Source organism: Lucilia sericata, unplaced genomic scaffold (genome assembly GCF_015586225.1).
Source record: "Lucilia sericata isolate MDLA Ls3-8-SP2 unplaced genomic scaffold, ASM1558622v1 Contig001849F_arrow, whole genome shotgun sequence".
In the NCBI taxonomy this organism is placed as follows: Eukaryota; Metazoa; Arthropoda; class Insecta; order Diptera; family Calliphoridae; genus Lucilia; species Lucilia sericata.
This window is the reverse complement of record NW_023995743.1, coordinates 26,699-49,394: the sequence shown is the minus strand read 5'-3', so window position 1 is coordinate 49,394 and position 22,696 is coordinate 26,699. Positions and strand designations below refer to the sequence as shown.

Sequence of the window (22,696 nt, the reverse complement as noted above, 5' to 3'; positions counted from 1 at the left end):
ATTCTCTCTTATCTTAGAATTTCGGCAAATTAGCACAGTATCTGTTTATGCAAAATTTCAAATAGGTATAGAAGTTGCAATTATACTTTAAATTAAATTTGGAGGACATAATCTGCTAAGTACGTAGACTATTCCCACCAAATTCCATAAAAATCGAAATGCGAAATACAGCCTACTTCGTTTTTTTCATATAAGTACCGCGAGTTCTTTACATAAAAAGTTCCAATAGAAATATTAACGGAAGGACGGACGAGTTTGAATCGACCCAAAAAGTGATTTTAAGTTCATGGATGCACCAAAAGGAGAGAGAAGATCCATTATTCACGTTGTTCATTTATTATTCATTTAATATGTGGAAAACGCATAGGTACTTTTGCTAAATACTAAACCAATTAAGATATCGAAAAATACCTTTGTGCACATAAGTATAACCAGTAGATGTACAAATTGCAGTAATAAAAAAATTTCGAATAGTAAAAAAGATTCCACATATTACCAAAATTCAAAACAGGACGATATGTATATTAACATAGTTGCTTTAAAACTAGATATAAAATAAGTTATTTTTTAATTTTATTTTTAGAATAAAAGCAAACAGCATTTAGTTCAATTGTTTGCAATAAATAACCAAAACGAAAAAATAATTCACATGTACACATGCAAAATAAAAATAACCAATTTTGGTTAATAATAACCAAAGTGGAAACACTGTGTATAATATTATTACTTTAAATTTTATTTCAATCAACTAAAAACAGCGCACATGTTTTTTTGGATTGAAAAATTTGCTGATGGATTTTTGTTTTCTAACAACTTTAATTTCCAGCTATTTCCTTAACATACTTTTATTTGTTAGATCCAAATTCAATCTAAAAGATAAACTTATTTTAGGAAAACCTGTACTTAAGAATCGATAACTGAGTCTCATGATAATTTCAAAACCCTGGAAAAATTGCGCCATGTTGGGATATCTTCTCTTTGAAATAATTAGTTTTGCTGTAATATCCGGTTTAAACTTTATTCAAGCTAAAGTTATCAATAAATTCACATCAAATAGATTCAGGTTTTTTAGATTATAATGAATGGCATTTTGATCGATAGGATAAGCATTATAACTAAAATACACATTATAGACGACCATTTAGGCTATATTGCTAGTGTTATAAGGTTAGGTTAGGTTGATAGGAGGATTTATTGTACATCAAATCCGAAGAAGTACACCTAGGCCATTATAGGACCTGTTGTGCGCTCCTTTCCCTTTAAAGCTATTACATTCGCCCTTTTTTTGCCGATTACTACCGAGTGGCATGGTACCCATATGATGTAAACCTTACCTCAAGGAGAGTATTCAGTTAAAGCTTTTTTACAATTTCTGTTTTCCCAGGCCCACTTTATCTCCCAATTTAGAGCCATCCGTGTAACATCCGGATTTCTACTGGTATTTGTTCTAATTTTCCGCTTAACCAAGACATTCTATCTGGGATCAGCGTTTCAAAGTTTCCGACATATTCTGTGTCTGGTATGCGATCAGGCACGTCCAATGATTGTGTACAACCTTCTAATGTGTCCAGTATACATTGTTGACGTGTCCTATAACCGTTTTGGGCCACTTCGCCTAAAGTAAAGAGATGTTCGGCTGTAAGCGCCGCCTCATATCTTAAATATGTTTCAATGGGTGGAATATCTAGCAACGTTTCCAAAGTACACATGGCACCACTTATGCCCAAGCATGTACGCTGAACTCCCTGTAGTAGTTTCATATTATACTTTTTGTCCAAAGCAGTCCACCAGATTATTGAAGCATAAGCTTCAATTACACTTAATTACACTTTTATAAAGCCAATTTGTCATAGTAGGACTAAGACCCCATTTCATGCCTATAGTTCTCCTACATATCGCCCAGCACCGATGTGCCTTGTTGATCTTATCCTCTATGTGGTGCCTCCATTTTAATTTCCGGTCGAGAATTACACCTAAGTACTTAACTTTGTCTGTCAACGGTATCTTCTTGACCAGGAAGCAAGGTTCAGTATACGTTGAATTTTTTGTCTTTCTTGTGAAAAGACAGATTTTCGCCGGGTTAACATTGAGGCCTCTCGATTGAGCTCATCTCTAGGCCGTATTCAGATCCTCCTCAGCTCTTCTACACAAGTAATTTGGATCATTTCCCTTTAAAAGTATTACATCATCTGCATAGCAGACAGGTCTAAGTCCTTTCTCAGTTAGGGACCTTAGGAGGCTATTAATCGTGGTAACCCAGAGTAGAGGTGACAAAATGCGAAATACCTTTTTCCTGATAGTAATATCGTACATCTCGCAGCTCATCCACCTGTTCCTTAGCATGTAGTTAATCCAGTTATGGAGCACCTGATCTACATAAAACTGGTCTAGGGATTTAATAAGAGTATCAGTGCACGTTATTAAAAGCGCCTTTGATGTCAATGCATACCGCCAGTGTATACAGTTTGCAATTGAAAGATTCACTTATGAATTATACAACTATTAGTGTTATAAAACATATTAGATAAATATTACTTGAAAAAAAAATATTTTTCATAAAGATTTTGTAATTTCTAATCCTTACTTAATATACTATTATAAGCAATTTAAATTGTGTAAACATCTTATTCCAAATAGGAGTTACTTATTTATTTGCCCTCTATTAGTAAGTAGACAAATTCAATTTTGTAAGAGGAACTTAGGAGTAAAATTCTTTCACGAGCAAACATTTTATCGCATTTTTTCTGAAGTATCCATGCTACTGGAAGTCTTAGATCACATACACATATAACAAGTAAGAATGTATAGTCGGGCATAGCCGACCATATGTTTATAAGGGAATTAACGACGTTCAAACCATTTTCAAAGGGTGGCTTTGTATGGGGCTAGGGCCAGTGTGACCATTTTGGCATTTTTGCAGCTAGATTTAGCATTTTTTATTTTGATTTAGCTGTAAAATTTTAATTTAGCATTTGGCATTTTATTTAGCATTTTTATAAAATATTTTTAGCATTTTTAGCTTTTTTTGCAATTTTAGTATATAAACAAAAAAAAAGACAAATTTTTGCAAAAAAGCTTTATATTGGAAATAGGTTTAACAGGAAAAATCAGAATTAAATGTCTACCCAAACACAAGCAACAAGAAATATGAGAAATGTAATAATTTACACTGTAATTCGAAATAATGCAAAAAGATTCATGAAGATAAATAACTTAAAATTACGCCAATACAAGTGAATACTTTAAAATGTTGTATTCTAAAATATTTTTCTGGAACCCAATGCTCATTTCCAATGCTAAATTCGAGGTGATAGAAATAATTCAAGAGATTTCATACATTTTTACAAATACGTTCAGTACGCTATTATACAAACTAATACTTTTAGTTTGCTCATGGAATGAAACATATAATTTTGGAAAAGGCTATGTATGATGGTTAATTAACAAATTTTATTTTTTCCTATACGAAATAAAGAGGTTTTAATTTTTATCATCCTTCAGGAGTTCTTGTTAATTTATTGAAAATAAGTATTAGAAAAAATCAATAATATATAATTAAGACTTTCTCATCCTACTTTCTGTTCTTTTTATTTTTACCAAATTTTTAGTAATTTTGTTGTCATGTTTTTTTTTAATTAAAAAAAAAATACATAAATTTCGAAAATATTATTGACAATTTATTCCAGAATTACAAACTTACGGATTTGAATATATCTCTCAATTCATTTCATACATTCTCATATATATTTTTCCGAAAAAATCTTGGAAGTATGAGTTATAAACCTGACATCTATTCACCGAGATTTAAAATTATTTCAACGGAATTTTCAATATTTTTGTGACATGAAAACCATTTTTAAAGTGTTTTGAGGAAGACAAATAAAATTGTTTATATAAAAAAAGTAAAACTAGAAATATTATACTTTTCCTTCCGAAAACACATATAGGTTTTATACCATGAGCAACTAGTGTAATTAATAGAGTTTTAATGTAATTTTTGCATTCAGAAATATTTTAAAGTTAGAGACATTACATATTGCTAAATTTACAAAAATTTTGAAATAATTTTTAGCATTTCCACGGAACTTAATTTTTTACCCTACTCCACTATACTACGTTTAAGTATACTAATCGGTTAAGAATCATTTTCTGAATCTGAAATTTTCTAAACAATAAGCACGTATGCTTTTTGGTCCAATGATAAAACCTTTAAAAAATGGTTAAAGTCCGTCCTTTATTTTACCTAGCCCCCATACATATACAAATGTATAAAGCCTTTCTCAGAAAATTAGTTTAAATATATCGCAACCAAGGTTCAATTCAACATAAATGCTTTATTAAGAAAAATAAATCGAATTTTATACTCATATGGTCAACCACGGCAGAATATACTTTCTTACTTGTTATAAATTACAATGAATTTCAGTTACAAATTACTATGAATTGTTCATGAAAACACTTAAAAAATTTTAGCATTTTTTTGGCATTTTAAAATCAATTTAGCATTTTTTCTAGCATTATTTTGGATGGGATTTAGCCGCAACATTTTTTGAGACCTGGTCACAGTGGCTAGGGCCAAAAATGGGCCGATCATTGTGAAATTTTCAGTATCATTTAAGCTTATAAATATAAAACGTAGTTGTGCCTATTTTTGGAGAGATATAAGTATGTCTGGCTTAATTATTAGCCCCGAATTCAGAGGGTCCGGTTGTAAGGGGGCTAGGTGGAATAATCTATTGATGTCAATCAAAATCAATAGGGTTCGTCCTTGGGTCAAAAGTAATATGTGTGCCAATTTTCATAGAAATATCTTCAAAATTGCGATCTGTCGTTTGATAAAAAATTTTACATGTACAGTCGGACGGACATGACTTAGAAAATTATTCTGAGTATAGTATTCAATTGGTATACCTAAAGTTGGTATAGGACCATTAATTCTATGTATTACAAATGTCAGCACAAATACAATATACCCTCCCCACTAAAGTGGTATAGGGTATAAAAATCGTAAAAATTGAACAACTTTTGGGATTGGGAAAATCTGGCACTGAGCTATGGTAGTGTAGAAAACAAAAATTATTTGTTGCAACCATTAATTCAAGTTCTTACAGAGATTGTTTGTTCTTTGAATGTTTGCCAAAAAAAATAAGAGCACTTGAATACATTTAATATGATCAAATAACAACTCTTGGATAAGAGAATACATGCATATAACAAAAATATGAGATATATTTTAAAATAAAATTAACATACATAATATGTATGTATGTATGTATGTATGTATGTATTTCTGCTTGATTTTCAAATATTCTTATCTATAACATTACAATCTTAAGTACCATATCAGAAACAAGGAATAATAAATGTTTGAATTAATTGCCATAAATTTCATATTCCAACAATTATTTAATGTAAATACAAAAAACTTTCAATGCCAGTTAGGAAAGTAAGTAACAATTTCAAATGAGTTGAAGAAAGTAAAATACAGGTGTATTTAATTGAATTGTATGTCTGTTTGTTTGTTCAAAATATGAATCGAATCTATTTTTATACTTTTGGGAATATGGAACAAATATATAAGTATAATATACACAAGTTAAAAGTATGGGTATGTGGGAGAGTGAAAATTCAATATGAATGGAAGAAGGGATGGATAATGAAACGCGTAGGAATGTTTTTAATGTCTTGTGTATTTTTATATTTATTCCATAAGATTTAAGGCGGGAGTCGTTTAAGTTAAATTAAAGACAATTTCAAAATTCACCACACTCGGAGAATGAAAAAAAGCAACTGAAAAGAGTATATGAGAATTACAACAGACATAGAGAGAAAAAAAGAGAATGAGTGTACAATGAAAACAACAGTAATTGTTGTCTAGTAAAATTTAAATGAGAAGTGAATAACAGTAAAAAAGCACAAAATGCGGAAACTAACTTGTGTGCACAGACACACATGCACACATGATAGCATAAAGTAAAGGACAAAACACACCCAATGGGCGATTTAAAAAGAAAAAAACTAAAAAAAGAAACATTGACAATCACATGGAGGGGTTGTTTTTGACATTTGTCTGTAATGCTTAACCACCCCAAGCTCCACTCTCCCCCTTTATAAGAAATAAAATAAAACAAGTTTAAAACACAGCTGCTATAGCTGTTCAATGGAATAAAATAACAATTATTTAATTACTTTTAACATGTTTTTTTAGTCCGTCCGAACTAACAATTAAGTTGACATTTAAAAATAAACCAATTTTAAATAAGCTATTCATTTCCAAGGGTTTTTGACCTATTCAAATATGTACACATTTACTGGCAATTAATGGGATTCATTACATTTTATGATTATTTTTTAAGCAATTAAATATGAAACTATAAACACACAAACAATGGAATACAACCCTGCATTGAAAAAAAAAGTCTCGTGACTATTTTACTTCCTGCACTACTATTTACATCCGCCATATTCAATTTAATTCACTACAGTTTTTTTCCTCATTATTATTATTATTATTGCTGGGCTTTTTGTATTTTCTTCTTCTTTTACTACTACTTTGGCTCTAACTACAATAATAATTAAATTCTTTGTTATATGTACGTAAGAGTGTTTGAATATTTTACATTATTTATATAATGCAAACGTATGTATGTATGTTTTTAGGTATGTATGAAGGGATGTGAGTTTGTTTAGTTCAGTTCTCTTGTCTTTTTTGTTTAATTTAGTTGACTGAATTAAAACCAACTCAATATTTGATTGTTAGATGTTTGGTTGACTGTTTGTCGGTCTGTTTGTTTGGTTGTATGGAACAAATAAAATCAACATCTATAGTACAACAGCAAACAAAACTGATGGCAATGATGATGATGACGACGATTACGTTGATGGTCCGTATTTTATGTTGGGGCTTTTTTTATTCCATGGCGGCTCTGATTCTAGTGTTGAGTACCTATGTTTGTTGTTGTCCATGATGAGTTTTTACACACACACACACACCTAAGAAATATTTTCTATTATTTTTTTTTTTTTTGGTTCTTTTCCTGCTGCTCTGTGTTGGTTTGGTTGAAAATCGATATGTTGAAAAGTATATGTAGTATGTACGATGTACGAGTATTTCGTATGTGCATATTTAGCAGCAATTCACTGTTTCAATTGGCATTTGTTTATGAAAAATTTCATTCTATTATAACTTTTTTTTCTTGTTTTTTTTTTCAACTTTTCATAATTATAATTAAAATGAATTTATTTTCTCTATTTCATAATAGACCAGCACTTACATTTTTTTCAAAAACACTTTAATATACATTTTCGATTTTCAGACATTTCGACATATTCGATTTTTTTCTTGCTCTCACTAAATTTTTCACTATTCTTGTATTTTTTCTATTTCATATACACGTAAGTAATGGATTTTTTTCACAAATTTCCTTATTTTCACACCTCTTGTATTTTTTTTTCTTGTAAATTTTTTTATATCAATTCAAAATAAAATATAAATCAATCAAGTGATTTTTCAAATTAATTTTTATTTGTATTTTATTTGCTTTTAATTTATTTTATTTTCTTTCTTTTCTGCTACTTTTACATTAAATTTATTAATGTAATTAACACTTTTTTACGTTACTAGGGAGAGGCAAGTGTTTTATAAGACAAATGAGTTAAAACTGATTTGCTGGTATAACCACAGCTAAGGGTAACTAGGAGTAGAGAATAAATGTGTCTTCATTCAAGTGTAGGTGTGTTTGTGTTTTACAAGGAATAAAGCTTTGCCTTTGACGTTTTGTTGCAGGATTTTATGTCAAAAATTTGCTTGAGTGTGCGTATTACCAAAAATTATTAACATGTTGAAAATTTATAAACACCCTGTTTCTGCAAAATTCACCTCTTGGGTCAAATTCGAAATCTATAAATAAGTAATAAATTGTTTTACATTATTTTAATTAATTTAATTTTCTTGAATTTTATTTAATTGAAATATTTAAAATATTTTTTTAAGAATATGTATATTAAACACAATGACGTCATCAACTGTCCTCAACAACCCCATAGTTTTATTATACCTGAGGTGAATAGTAACATTTATATGTGCCCTAAAATATGCAAGTCTTTAGCATCATTAACATTTCAGTTTTCGTTGTAATCACTTGTGGTGGAAAATTAACTATTTATCTTCCGGTTTAAGAAGTGGCTAATGCAAGTGAAAATCAAATATAGAAATCTATTTTTTTAATAAAACATAGATGGCGCAATATAACATAATAATGTTCTCAACAGTGTTGCCAGAAAAATTTTGATTTATGTCACAAATCTTAGGCTGGAAGTCCCCAAAAATCCCCATTTTTAAAATTATTTTATTTAATTTATATTTAAAACACACTCACGTTAAAACGCAGCAATGAAAATTAATAAAATTCAGCCAAAATATTCATTAGTATTCGGTACAGTTCAATATACTATGGGAGCCTTCTTTGACATAGAAGGTGCCTTCAATAGCGTAAATACTTCTGCATTTCATTAAGCTCTTGCTAATCTAGATGTTGAGGAGCATATCAGCAACTGGTTAGTAACTATGTTGAAATCGAGAATAGTTACTGCAATTCTTGGTAATAGCGTTAAGTCCAAACAAGTGGAACGAGGCCCACCACAGGGCGGCGTAATCTCTCCACTACTTTAGCTCATCGTTGTTAACTCGATTCTTATGGGACTGGATAACTGAGGGATAAAGGTTGTTGCTTATGCGGACGATGTTGTGATACTGGTATAAGGAATGTTTCCAGACGTGATTAGCGATTATGTCTAGTGCTTTGGTGCTACTCAGTAACTGGGCCACAGACAGTGGTCTAGGAGTAAATCCAAGTAAGACAGAACTGGTACTATTCACAACAAAGACCAAGATTCCAAGCATCAACTTGCCTCGATTAAAAAACTGCGAAATCCTCTTATCAAACAATGCCAAATATCTAGGAATTGTTCTTGACTCCAAATTATCATGGAAACTCAACTTCCAGCACAGAGTCAAGAAGGCCACGGTCGCCAACTATACCTGTAAGATGTTTGAAATGAAATGCGGACTTATGGTATACGCACAATTGGGACGAACGACGAATTTCGTATAGCACGACGAACTAGTCGACAAAAATTCGTTGCGTAAATTCGTCGAATGGAACACAATCAAATTATTCGTACTGCAAATTCGTTTCAAAATTTGTTTGTTCGAAATTGGAAAAAGTAAGAAAAGGGAACAAAAATTACATTTTTGTGAATCTCCACGATTTTGAGATAATTTTAACAGCTTTAAAATTTATTCGAACATTATTTCGAAATTAGAAAATGTAAGAAATTGGCCTCGAAAAGAACTAAATTTATATTTTTGTGAATATCCCCAATTTTGAGATTATCTTAATAGCTTAAAATTTTTTTCGAACATTACTTCGAATTTTCGAACTTAATTTTAAATATTCCAACATAGCATTGTAGTGTCATCAAGTGTACTCCAGACTGCCAAATTTCAGACAATTCGGGCCACGAGAATTGGTTTTAATAGCTTTAAAAATTTTTCGAACTTAAGTTCGAATTTTCGGAAATTTTATTTTTAGTTTTTATGACCCAGAGATTATTTTAAGAGCATAAAAAAATTTTCGAACATAACTTCGAATTTTCGAATATTCAAACATAATATTGTATTGTCATTAGCTGTACTCACAACCGCCCAATTTCAGCAAATTCGGGCTACCGGAATTTGTTTTAAAACAATTTTCCCCAATTAATTCGTCGTTCGTCTGCGTAAGAAATAGAAATAAACCTATCGCATAGTTCGTTACGTACGACGAATTTCGTCATACGCAATAATTGTGTACATTTTCATATACCCATGTGTGTTCTATTTCTGACGACGAATCTTCGTTCGGAAAAATTCGTTGTTCGTCCCAATTGGATGTACACAGCTATAGTACGTCCTATTCTTACATACGGATCTCTTGTGTGGTGGACTTCAACTAAGAAGAAGTCTGTTGTAGATAAGCTATACAAAGTTCAGAAACCAGCATGCATTGGGATAACAGGTGCTCTAAGAACTACTCCTTCAGAAGCTCTGAACAGTATATTGCACATCCTACCTATAGATCTACATATAATGGCCATATCTGCTTGTAGCGCAGTAAGGCTTAACTCATCCGGAAGGTGGAGATCAAGAACATATGGACACGCTAAGCTTGTTACCTCCAATCGTGAACCAACCATCCGACTATATTACCCCACACACGGACTTTGATAGAGTATTCAAAGTCAAAGTTCCTTCCAGGAGCGAGTGGTGTAGAGGTAACCTACCGAGAGAATATACCACCAGAATCTTTATGCTTCTAAAATGAACTGTGGTGTTCATTCTGTTGTCTTCTGTGAAGAAGTTGGGGTAAGTATATCCCACCGTCTTCCCAACAACTGTATTGTCTTTCAGGCTGAAATATTTGCAATAATTTCAGCCTGTAGGATATTACGTGACCTCAATATTCGCGGTAACATAGGCAATGCAAGAAGGGACTACTATGGTAATGAATGAGATGAGCTTGCCAGAACAAGATCTGCTCTTGACATTTCCAACGCCGTTTCAGTAAGTAGCAACTCCGTTAAGATTTTTCAAGAGCAATATCCTCAGATTCTTTCTTCAAAAGGCTGAAAATTGGTGGAATATTCTAGACACATGTAAAGGGGCAAAGTTATTGTGGTCCTCCTTCAATGAGAAACGCACAAGACACCTTATAAACCGAAGTAGGCGGGACATATCGAGGCTGATAGCAGTAATAACAGGACACTGGGTAATAGGCAGACATGCAAGTCGGCTTGGGCTCCCTTTCAATGAGTTGCAAAGACAGGGAAAAGAAAGAAACGGTCTTCCATCTCCTCTGTAAATGCCTTGCTTTAGCCGTAAAGAGAAACCGCTTCCTTGCTTCACCAAGGTTACTTCATATCTAACCTTGGTGAGATATCTGAGTCTAGGCTCAATGATATCCTCAGATTTCTCACAGCAACAGGCTGGATCTAATACTATAAATACTATATCTGACGAGTGGAGTGGTGCGGTCAAAACGGAGTCTCTTCGACTCTTCGCGTGTAGTGAACTAGCACGTAAACCATTCAGTACTGTTTGTTATTGAAAATCTGAAAAATCGCTTCACAACGTAAAAATTACAGACTACTTTGAAAAAAAAAGAACAAATAAGAGTGTTATATTCGACTATGCCGAATCTTTTATACCCACCATCAAACCATATGACGTAAATGGAACGTTCCCCTAAAAACATTAGGTTGATATTTGAAATAGGGCTTAAGTCAATTATGGACACATCCCTATCGGATTACCAAAATATTAATTTTTAAAAACAAATTATATTTGTCCAAATTTTATACCATGGACATATGTATATGGGCGGTCAATCGGGGTCAATTATAATTATAAGTACTCGCATTTTTAAGCCAGAAATGTGCGTTAAAGTCATATTCTGAAGGGGGCCTTATATGGGTGGCAAGATCAATTATGGATGGATTCTCATAAAATTTGGTAGAGAGATTTTAACTCATAACAAACTAGCTTATGTCGGTATTATTAGGTAGATAGATTTTTGATCGTGAGAAACATATATCGAATTTCAGCCCTAGACACGTATTTTTAAGCCAGTAATGAGCGTTAACGTCATTGTTTGGAGGGGACCATATATGAGGCGTAGTGTAATTTATGGACCGATCCACATAAAATTTGGTAGAGTGAATTTGGTTCATATGAAACTTATTTATGTCGAATTTCATCGCTATACTCACATTTTTAAAACAGTTATGACTGTTAAAGCTGTTTTTCGGGGAGCCAATTATATGGGGGCTATGAAAAAATGTAGACCGATATTGCCCATTTTCCATTCGGCCTCAATCGTGCTTTTAACAGACAGACAGAAGGACGGACAGACAGATATGGCTAGATCGTTTTAGAATTTAATAGGACCCATAAAAAATATATTTTTGTGGGTCTATGATCAATATTTCGATGTGTTATAAACGGAATGACAAAATCAATATACCCCCATCTTTTTTGATGGTGGATATAAAAATAAAATCCTAATTGACTGGATAGCAGTGTCGGACAGACACAAGTGACTCGTGATGATATTGTAATTGTTAATACCTGGATGCTAAGAATGGCTTTGATAATGAATCATTGGAACACTTAAAGGGCAAACATGGACTTAATACCCGAAATAACAACGATGATCATATTATTTATTTTCGTATTATCAGAAAAATTATAATCGAAGGAACTGTTTTTCAACATATTGGATTGTCTCTTAATAACGAAACTTGGGAAACTTAATGCTTCTCTGCATAACTGTGCATGCAAAGAATGGCTGTAGATCCCATTAATGCTCTACCTCTTCCGAGATCCACCTATTTTGTATAGATTTTGAGAAAGCGTTATAGAAAAACTAACAAATTTGCATATATTTCTGACTAAGGGAAGTTATGATCATGCCACATTCTTCGTTCTTAACAAAGGAAGACTTCCTCACCCTTCTATGGTGATTATATAGTATATTGTCAAGATATTTCAAGTTCAATAGAGATCAAAAGCAAAGAGTTTGTTGTAAAATCAACTGACAAGATAAGCAACATTAAAACGGAATTCCTGGAAATACATACTTGTCAATGTATCTGGACATTTAAGAATTGGAGATATGACAAAGAGGCAAATTTATTCTTTACATTAATTTCAAAATTTTCAAAGTAAACGTTCAGTAAATGCTTCTTTATGATTGTGCAAATAGGAAACCAAACTTTCGGAACCAAGGAACTTAGTGTTTTACCTAGAACCATCGGAAATAAGGATCTGATATAGCAAGTTGATCTAATATTCACAGCTACTGTAGTACATAAACGCAAGTGGCAGTGGTTTGTACATATATGTACTATATATAGAAACGCCAAGCAATTATTAAGAAGAAATGCCTTATATCATTCAGGTTGACATGCTGGTAATCTAAGTAATACTTGTCAACATTCACCGAAATCCGAAATAAACACCCTAGGCTTTTCCAAAGACTACGGCACACAACATGGTCTATTGGCGACCAGCTGTTATTGACGCCTTATTGTCCAGTGGGAGTTAGAGGGAATCATATAAGTATATTGCTTTACACATTTCAACATACCCCCGTTTTAGTAAAGACTTTAAGAAAGGAGAGGAAAAAGTTGTCGTTTTTAAGCGATTTTGTAGTTATGTCATTTGAAAGAAATTTCGATTGAAATTCAGGAAAAAGGGATTTATTCAATAAGTGTATGCATGCCTAAACTTTATAAATCTTTTGGCAACCCATATCTTTTTATTATAGTATATTAATAATTTTTATCCATAGTCTAATATCATGTAGAGTTCTTCCCGTCATACATAAGTAGTATGTACACATTCTCAACATTAACTCATTTGATGGCTAATTGTATGTGATAACAAATTTTCAACATTTCATTTATTTAATTTAATAAACAATTGAAATTTATTTTTAATAAATATTTATTGGATATAGCATCTTTGTTTATAATGTTATATAATTTGGTTTTCTTTTTAAATTTTGTTTTATTATTATTTTTTTCTCATGCTTTGTTTTTTTTTTTTCTTCTTCAATTTATCATAAATACAGACTTATATTAAAATTAATAAATAAATAAATTAATGCAAATTAATATTTAGACTAATTAGAAATCTTTAAATAATTGTAAATCACTTTGGTCTACTGCCCTGGCGGGTTTCCAATCACTTTCGGGATAATCATCAAAATTGCTGGTATCGCCATCATATTGTACTTCGGGAATAATGGGTGGCTGTGGGCGAAAGAAAAACAAAAGAACAAATTATTAAAAATTTTGTTTTTTTGAATTATTAATAGAAAAAAAAACAATTTTCTTAAACATACGGATTTTCCTGAATTTACATTTCATTTTGAAAAATGTTTATTCAAAAAAGTACAAAAAGTTTGAGAAACTCTGCTCAGTGGCGTGTTGTAAGAATTTTTGAGAAAATAAAAAACTATAAAGACTATAAAACTGAAATTAATTACCCATATAAAAATGTTTACAAAGAACTTTATACGATCTTTATGGGATGTAATAGAAAAAAAATTATATGTCAATTTATAACAATTTGAATTACAACGAATTTTTAATTCCCTATTTAGATTATATACCTATGTACAATGTACATTGTATATACATATGATGAATATTCATTGATTATTCATTGTTAATGCCTAAATACATCATTTCAGCTTTTTGAATCAGTAGTATCGGGTCTAAACCGACTTTTTTCAAAAGTCGGTTTACTATTGAAAAATCTCATGTAGGAATAACTCTTAAATACTGCGTATTAATATACTGAATACGAGAAAAATTAAATATAATGTTTTTGGAATAGTTCTCAGTTCACCATCAGCGATTAAAAATCCTGACCTCTTAAAAGTGTAACTAGACCAATTCTAGGTTATGCTTCAATAATATGATGGACTTCTTTGGACAAACTACTAAATGGAGTTTAGCGTACACGCTGCTTGGCCCAGAAAACGTCTAGATATTACACCCATTGAAACATATTTAAGATATGAGGCGGCACTTACAACCGAACGGCTCATAACTTTAGGCGAACTGATATAAAGCGGTTATAGTACACGTCATTAATGTAAACTGCACGCATTGAAAGACTATACACAATCATCGGACGTGTGTGATCGCATACCAGACACAGAAACGCTGATACCAGATAGAATGTTTTGGTCAAGCGGAAGATTAGGAATCCGTTGCTACACGGATGGCTTTAAATTGGCAGTGAAACCCATAAGGCCTCTTGGAATATTGGAATATTGGTAAGAACGGGTGGTCGAACAAAGATAATATGACCCTAACGAGAGCAGGACCAGAAACAAGTATTACGGGCACAGCTATGCAAAATTGATACAGACGAATATAGAGGATGTAGTGTGGGACCGTGAAACTATTGAGCATTTTCTTTGCCATTTTCAGGCTTTCACCGAAATTATATCTAAATATTTTGGGCGCGTATCGGGGGTCAAATTGGAATTTGCTCGCCACTGGAAAGCAACAACAGGGCTTAGACAGACAAAGCGCTTAACAAGCTAGCAAGAGGAAAATCCCAAAAGTTATTATCGATTAACAAAAGTGATCTCAGAATACTAACGGGGCACTGTGGTCTCAGATATCATCAATTCAACTTAGGAAACGCCATATCGAAGCTATGAAGATTTTGTGGCTGTCAGGAGGAAACCTTAGAACACATATTGTGCAAATGTCCAACACTAAGGACTCGTTGAGAAAGAATCTTAGGTGTTGAAACACTAGTCCCGAAGGATATATTCAACTTCTTACCAATCAAACCTGTTATTTTCATACATGAATTAAATCTGTTATGGTGAACCCATGGGCTGCACAAAAGATCCTAAACAGAGTCGTAGTGCTTAGGGCTCTCTATCTAATGCAAGGGGTGTAATTATTCCGGATATAACATCCCTTCACGAACCCTGATTGGAAAATTCTTAGGTATTACGTACTGGACATCAGACGATAATACATTCAGTGAATACTTCATAGTATTTTGGTTTTTATTAACATTTTCCAAAAGAAGAAGCTCACAACAGGTTCGATAGTAGCCTAGGTATATTTCTTTGGATTTGGTAAAGTTTTTCATTAAAATAAAAAGGCAGAACAATTTTTCAAATTTTGAAAACTGTTAGATGCAAATTTAAAAGCCTTGTTTAAGAAAAAATAGAAATTCGGTCTAATAGTATACACACAATTGGGACGAACGACGAATTTTTCGGAACGAATATTCGTCGTCAGATATAGAACACACTTGGGTATATGAAAATGTACACAATCATTGCGAATGACGAAATTCGTCGTACGTAACGAACTATACGATAGGTTTATTTCTATTTCTTACGCAGACGAACGACGAATAAATTGGGGAAAATTGTTTTAAAACCAATTCCGGTAGCCAGAATTTGCTGAAATTTGGCGGTTCTGAGTTCAGCTAATGACAATACAATATTATGTCCGAATATTCGAAATTATATTCGAAAATTCGAAGTTATGTTCGAAAAAATGTTTATGCTCTTAAAATAATATCTGGGTCATAAAAAATAAAAATAAAATTTTCGAAAATTCTGGAGAACACTTGATGACACTACAATGCTAGCCAGACTATATCTATAGAAATAATATGCGAAAAATCACAAATATTAAATTAAACTTATAATGCCAAAAACAGCCATGTAAATTTTTATATAAAATGAACATGTATATGTCTATTTTAAAATTAGAAGGATCATTAAAAATGTTTTAAAATAATGTTACATCTGCCAAATAAAAATTCAAAATAGCCCCATTAATTTTCAACAGATTTTCTTTTACTATTCGAATAATACATGTTTGTTTTGTAAGTTGAAATATGTGTAATGTAAATAAAAATAAATATTGTAAATGTAAACAAAATTAGAATTATATATTATTTCATCTTTAAATAATTTGTTAACAAACAAATCTGGTAACGCCATAGAAATAATTTGTTGCCTCAATTTAAATAAATTTTGCAAATATGGATCGTTGCATGGATGGATGGATGGATGGTGTTCGTGCTGCTGTTTTTGTCTAAGTACAAATACATAAATATTTTTAGAATAATTATTTGATTAATTGCACCAAATGTTAAAGATCCCATTATATCTGAATAATAATAAAAATAGCATTAAACAATAACTCATAAAAAACAACCGGTAATAATTTTTGAGGCAAATATTGCTGCTGCCGGGTTGATGTTGATGATTATGGCGATGCTGATTGCAGTTAAATAATCTAATATTTAACGATACAATTTGCAACTACAAACGAAAACATTCTAACTTAAGTTGTGTATACGAATTTATTTCTATATCGATACCTAGATTGTTAACAAATTAAATTGTTTTCAATTAATTTATGACCATAATCAAAATGTGAATTTGTTTATAATTCTATGCACACACAGTTCACAAACTTTCATTAATATATAATGTATCATTGCTTTTTTGATTTTCTTTTTTTTTGTGTGAATAATTTGAAAATATATAAAAATTTTATATTTTAGCAATATTTCATTTTGCTCATTTTTACCTAATTTCACATTTTTATTTTGTTTTCTTAAATATACACAGCAAATTTATTATATATATATATATATATATATTTTGCATGAAGCATACAAAAAACTTAATTTGCCAAAAAAAAAAAAAAGAAAGGAAAAATTAGCGTAGGTAGTTTCACGTATGAACCTGAAAATACCCAAAAAATAAAATTTATAAAATAATAATAATAATCAAAACAATGAAAACACGTTTTAGAACTAGAAGAAAAAAAAATTTCAAAATAAATAAGAAAATTTGCATATAATTAGAATATAATATTTATTGCTCTTTTTTTGCATGTTTTAAGCAATTCGATTACTTTTTAATAACTTAATAATCGACAAAAAATCTATCGTTAATATCGTTTTTAAATTATTGGCAAAGAAAATCAATTTCGTACCACTTAACATATTTTTTTTTTTGCAAACAAATTATTATTTTTTTAAACATTTCATCTATTATTTTTATTTTTTTTTTGTTTTTAACGTACCTTAAGCTTTTTGTTATAGACGTCATTCCAATTTAAATCTTTAAACCATCGATGCCTTTTAACGTCATCAGCCCCATTCTGAAACGATATAGATGAAATGAAAATATTGAAAACTTGTCAGTTAATTGAAAATGAAAACATCTTATATTAGTAATTATGGTTTTAATAAGGTTTGGACCAAAATTTTTGCCAAAAACTTTAAGTAGCTATGGATGTATGTATATCGAAACTTTGTATTTCTACCATCAAAACATGATGTGTTAAACATTAGCACCATAACTGGCAAACTACCTTGCGTGAGTTTGAAATTTCTTCTAGCGAGCGCCACCCCGAGTGACAGTTAGGGTATGGTGATGGACAATCTGTCATCTTCCAGTTATGGGAGATGAGGGAGGGCAGATTGCCCAACACCTGGTAATCTTGTATTCCCTACGGACCAAAATTTGGTTGATTTGAACAAGATGGAAAGTGAAAATAATACTATTTAAGTTACAGAGCTGGGACTTAACAACCCAGTACCGGCGCCAAGTGTTGATCTGGTCGTGACAATCCTTTAAGTATACAGTATGATATTGGCAAAACTGTAGGAGTAAAAGAGAAGGATGTATTCGAAGAGAACTCTAAGCAACCACGTTAAATATAGGTAAGGATTCCATCTCTGAATCTTCAGATGATAATAACAACACCAAATCCTACAGATAACAAAGCTAAGCCATCTATAACCAGAAACAGCTTTCTAGGGCAATGAAGAGGGAGTAGGGAAGGAAAGGCATTAACATACTCATCCCATATGGAATATCATGTGTAAGCGGAACATTAGAGCAAACACCGGTAGGAATACGTTGTCACACGAATGGTTCTAAACTGGGGGCACATTTAAAACACAGAAAGGGAAATATACTACAATCTGTCTAATCACAACGCTAGATTTTGGGTAGAAGTCCGTGAAATAATAAAGTGTAAACGGATTAACATATTTACCGATACCCAGAAGACAATTATGGCGATATCAGGTGATCAGATTAAAGCTACGACCGTATTTAAGAGAGCATTAACCGAATAATCACCCAGAGATAAGCTTCACATCACCACTCGAAAGTAAACGGGAACGAATGAGCGAATGTACTTGCTTTAAAGGGAAGGGAACTTGAGAATCACACTTAGAACAGCGAAACGATGTGTATATCTGAAAAAAACCTATGGGGTAATCCAAACCAGAAGAGGACGAGAGCCTTCTTTAAATGAAAAAGTCTGAGGTTCTAGGGATTACGAGCACAATTATACAATATTTGACCGGATTCTTTGTAACTTTCTTCAAAATCAAATCTAAATATCAGGGGAGCGATATTATTCCGGATATATTATTCTTCACGAACACAAACTGGAAATTTCATAGGAGTTACGTCCTAAAATCTGAGTTTCTGTATATCGGATAATAATACCTTAATATCGGCGTTAGATTTGGGACATAATCTAGGGGATAATTTTTGGGTTCTCTGGTATAGTTTTTAAGGAATCTACTCAAGTTGAGGACATTGAGGGCTGTGCTCTTGGTAATTTTTATAACCACTTCCTTGTGACGCATTGATCTTAATTACACAAGCTGAAAATTTTGAAAAAAGTCAAAACCCTGACTGTAACCTGCGATCAAATTCTGGCACTCGATAGCGATCGAAACTTCAATAGAATTTAAAAAAAAATTATATTACCTTTCTAAAGGATTGAGCTGCGCAGTATCCCAATCTGAAATTTTTCCATAATTTCTGGGATTCGAGATATCGCGTCCTGAAGTTTGAAAAAACGCCATTTTTTCCCCATTTTGAGACGTACAAAGACTGATATATCTTCTTTCTTTGATATATCTTTGGGGATAAATTTGGGGGCCAGTTCTGGTTCTATTTTTACACCAGAGAGGTAGTAGAAGTATTAGTTCGAGTGGTTATGGTGTCTGTCTAGATAATAGTGTTTATAAAAGGTACCATCCGCCCACTCTTAATATGAGAAAATGGATCAGGATTGTGGTCTTTTGGTAATAATAATTATATGGCAAGTATTATACTTAAGCTCCTATAACATGTCAAAGGCTCGATTTAGTACACTCCTCAAGGGGCATAAACATTAAGAATAAAGAAAATCACAATATAATGTCAGACTTAAGCATTTTGATTTACTCTTATATGAATAACTGAATATTTGACAGAATTGCATAAAGAGACTGCTGAATGATTATCTATTAATATGGCAATGGTTCCTCTTAGCGCCCGCCGGAATAGGATAAATTATTTGGGAAATAGAGATTAGTTATCTAAGTCGCCCTTTTTGAGAGGTTATAACAACGTAAAGACAACTTTATTTATAAAATTTTGTATGTTATCTGAAAGTCCATTCAGTCAGTTTTAAAATAAATGCTTACTTTTTCGAGGTAACATTGGGTTAAAAATTTATCGGCCTGTGCTGTTTTTGATCTTGAAGAGACCTTAGGATTTAATCCATTAATACCAGAGAGGTAGTAGAAGTTATATTTCGAGTGATTAGGTATGGTGTCTGTCTGTTTAATGGTGGTTATAAAAAAATAAAATTCTATTGACGAAACTAAAAGGTATCATCCACCCACTATTAATATGATATAATGGATCAGGATCGTGGTCCTTTGGTAATACTATTTAGATGGCAAGTATTATACTTAAGCTCCTATAACATGTCAAAGACTCGATTTTAAACACTCCTCGAGGGACATTGTCAGACTTAAGCATTTAATTTACTCTTAGTATATGAATAACCGAATATTTGACAGAATTGCATAAAGAGACTGGTAGTGGTCTTTATTGTGAAACAAACTTCCTGCAGAAGGTTTAAATCAAATGTCCACAAACACTACACCCTCTATCCTCCCTCCCACAACCTATTTTCCTAGTTCCAGCAAAATGCACTGCATGAATAGGGGTCACACCCTGAGTGCTGGTCTAAGAACCAAAAAAATCTTTTTTCTGAAATTCAGCTCAAAAATATTTCCCTGGCATAAAGGATTCATGTACATATTCTTATGTCACCTACTGTAATTTCAATATAAAATTTATATTCAATATTTTTAAAAACAACCAATAAATTTAAAAACATTTAAAAATTTTTAGAAACTAAAAAACATAAATCTTGTATTTTTCCTTCCTTTTAAAATACATTCAATTTCAATTCAAAATTTTAATAGCAATTAAGAATTTTTGTTATGTTGTTTCTTTTGCCATATGCCATTTTATAATTTGAAAGACTTGAAATAAGTCTTGTATGGGCCTGTATCCATACGAGCAAAGAAAGAAGAGGAAAACTTTTTTTTTTTTGAATTTTTATATCGTTTGTTTGCGTCCATTTGGCGTTGATATTTCATATTTTATTCTATTTTATTTAATTTTATTTAAATTAAAAATACGTCTGCATGTATTTCGTACGTATGTTTTCTGTTTGTTTTATTTGCAAAACCGCCATATAAATAGGAAAATATTTTTTTCAAAAACATTTTCCGATTGCACACGTTCTCAAATCATGTTTACACCCATTTCTAGACGGGGTGTGTGCTGTGAACACCATTCAAATGGTACATTTTCGTAAAGATTTACTACAATTTTTACAATTAAAATGTATTTTATTTTTATATGTACAATGTACATATATTTTCATAATTTGTATTTCGGTTTCTATTTATGAATTTGGTCCAAATATGAGTTGATTAATTTTAGAAATGTCGTTATTTTTGAAAATGATTTAATATTTAATTTAGTGTTAATGATTTGATTATCGTTTTTTTTTTTTGTTCTTTTTTGATAATGTCATAAAATTTATTGCTATTTCTTTTATGTTTAACTAAGATTTATGATAATCAGACAGATTTTAAACATCGTTTTATATATGTAGTTGTGATCACAGGTGATGACATTGGGAAATTTGTAGTGCGATGACACTTAAATTTTTTTAGATAAAATTTTGAGATGAAAGCAAATATTTTATTTCTATTTCGAAGAAATACTAACATTTGTTTTACTCACCTTCATATTGCCCAAACGTTTTGTACGATCATTCGTTAATAATTTCTTAACTAAGTCTTTCGCTATAGGATCCATGTGACGGGGCCATTCAATTTTACCACCCAGAATCTTTTCATAAATACCAAATGGATTTTCATCATAAAATGGAGGATAGCCCACCAGCATTTCATAAATAAGAATACCTAAACCAGGAAACAATTTTATTGTCAATTAAGATAACAAGTTTTTAAATAGAAAAATTTTACCTAAAGCCCACCAGTCCACTGCTCTGTTATGACCTTTGGATTGTATAATTTCAGGTGCTAAATATTCGGGAGTTCCACACAGTGTCCAGGTACGATCTCTTAGTTTTTTTGCAAAACCAAAATCTGTAATTTTTAAATGGCCATCACGATTGATTAATAAATTTTCGGGTTTCAAATCTCTATAAACGATCTGTAGAGAATGTAAATATTCTAAAGCCAAAACAATTTCAGCTGCATAAAAATTTGCTAAAATAAAAAGAAATATTTAATGAGAATTATTTTGGGAAATTTTATCTCATGTTTTCAATATAACTTACCTGATGACCTACTAAATCTACCAGCATTTCTTAAATATGTGAATAATTCACCACCACAGACGTATTCAAAGATCATGTATAAACAACAGTCATCTTTTGTTGACCATTCTCTGGAAAAAAGAAAAAATGTTTAATTTAAAGGAATTATAAATATGACCTATTATACTATTCTCTAGTTATGCTTTATAGTAAACTAGCTATACCCAGTGTGCTTTGCTACCCTAAAGTCAAAATAAATAAAATTTATTTACATAGGTGTTACCACGCACCTAAAATCCAGTCCGCTAATTAATTACCCAAATGTTCACATGGATGTCAAAGTAGTTCATACAAAATTTTTAAAATTTTAACTCTAATAGTTTCTGAGCTATACACAATTTTATATTCAATCCGTATGGGAGGTAGA

At 31.5% G+C, this 22,696-nt stretch overlaps 2 protein-coding genes across 7 annotated transcripts in view; both read right to left on the bottom strand.

Moving 5' to 3' along the window:
• LOC119612854 (serine/threonine-protein kinase BRSK1) overlaps positions 1-7,686 on the bottom strand; it is a 38,431-nt gene extending 30,745 nt beyond the window's left edge. For all 5 annotated transcript variants that reach the window (XM_037968731.1, XM_037968732.1, XM_037968733.1 and 2 more), the window contains exon 1: positions 7,275-7,686. The gene's annotated coding sequence lies outside the window, so the exon portion shown is untranslated. The remainder of the gene's footprint in view (positions 1-7,274) is intronic.
• A 5,950-nt stretch (positions 7,687-13,636) lies between these two features.
• Positions 13,637-22,696, bottom strand: part of LOC119612853 (cAMP-dependent protein kinase catalytic subunit 3) — a 34,184-nt gene continuing 25,124 nt past the window's right edge. Inside the window, exons 3-7 of one of the 2 annotated variants that reach the window (XM_037968730.1) lie at positions 22,291-22,400; positions 21,974-22,219; positions 21,729-21,910; positions 17,692-17,769; positions 13,637-13,854 (exon numbers count right to left, since the gene is read on the bottom strand). In XM_037968730.1, the coding sequence (XP_037824658.1) occupies positions 13,729-13,854; positions 17,692-17,769; positions 21,729-21,910; positions 21,974-22,219; positions 22,291-22,400 (742 nt within the window). In that variant the 3' untranslated portion in view covers positions 13,637-13,728. Of the gene's footprint in view, positions 13,855-17,691; positions 17,770-21,713; positions 21,911-21,973; positions 22,220-22,290; positions 22,401-22,696 lie in introns of both variants that reach the window. The other variant, XM_037968729.1, reaches the window with a different exon arrangement.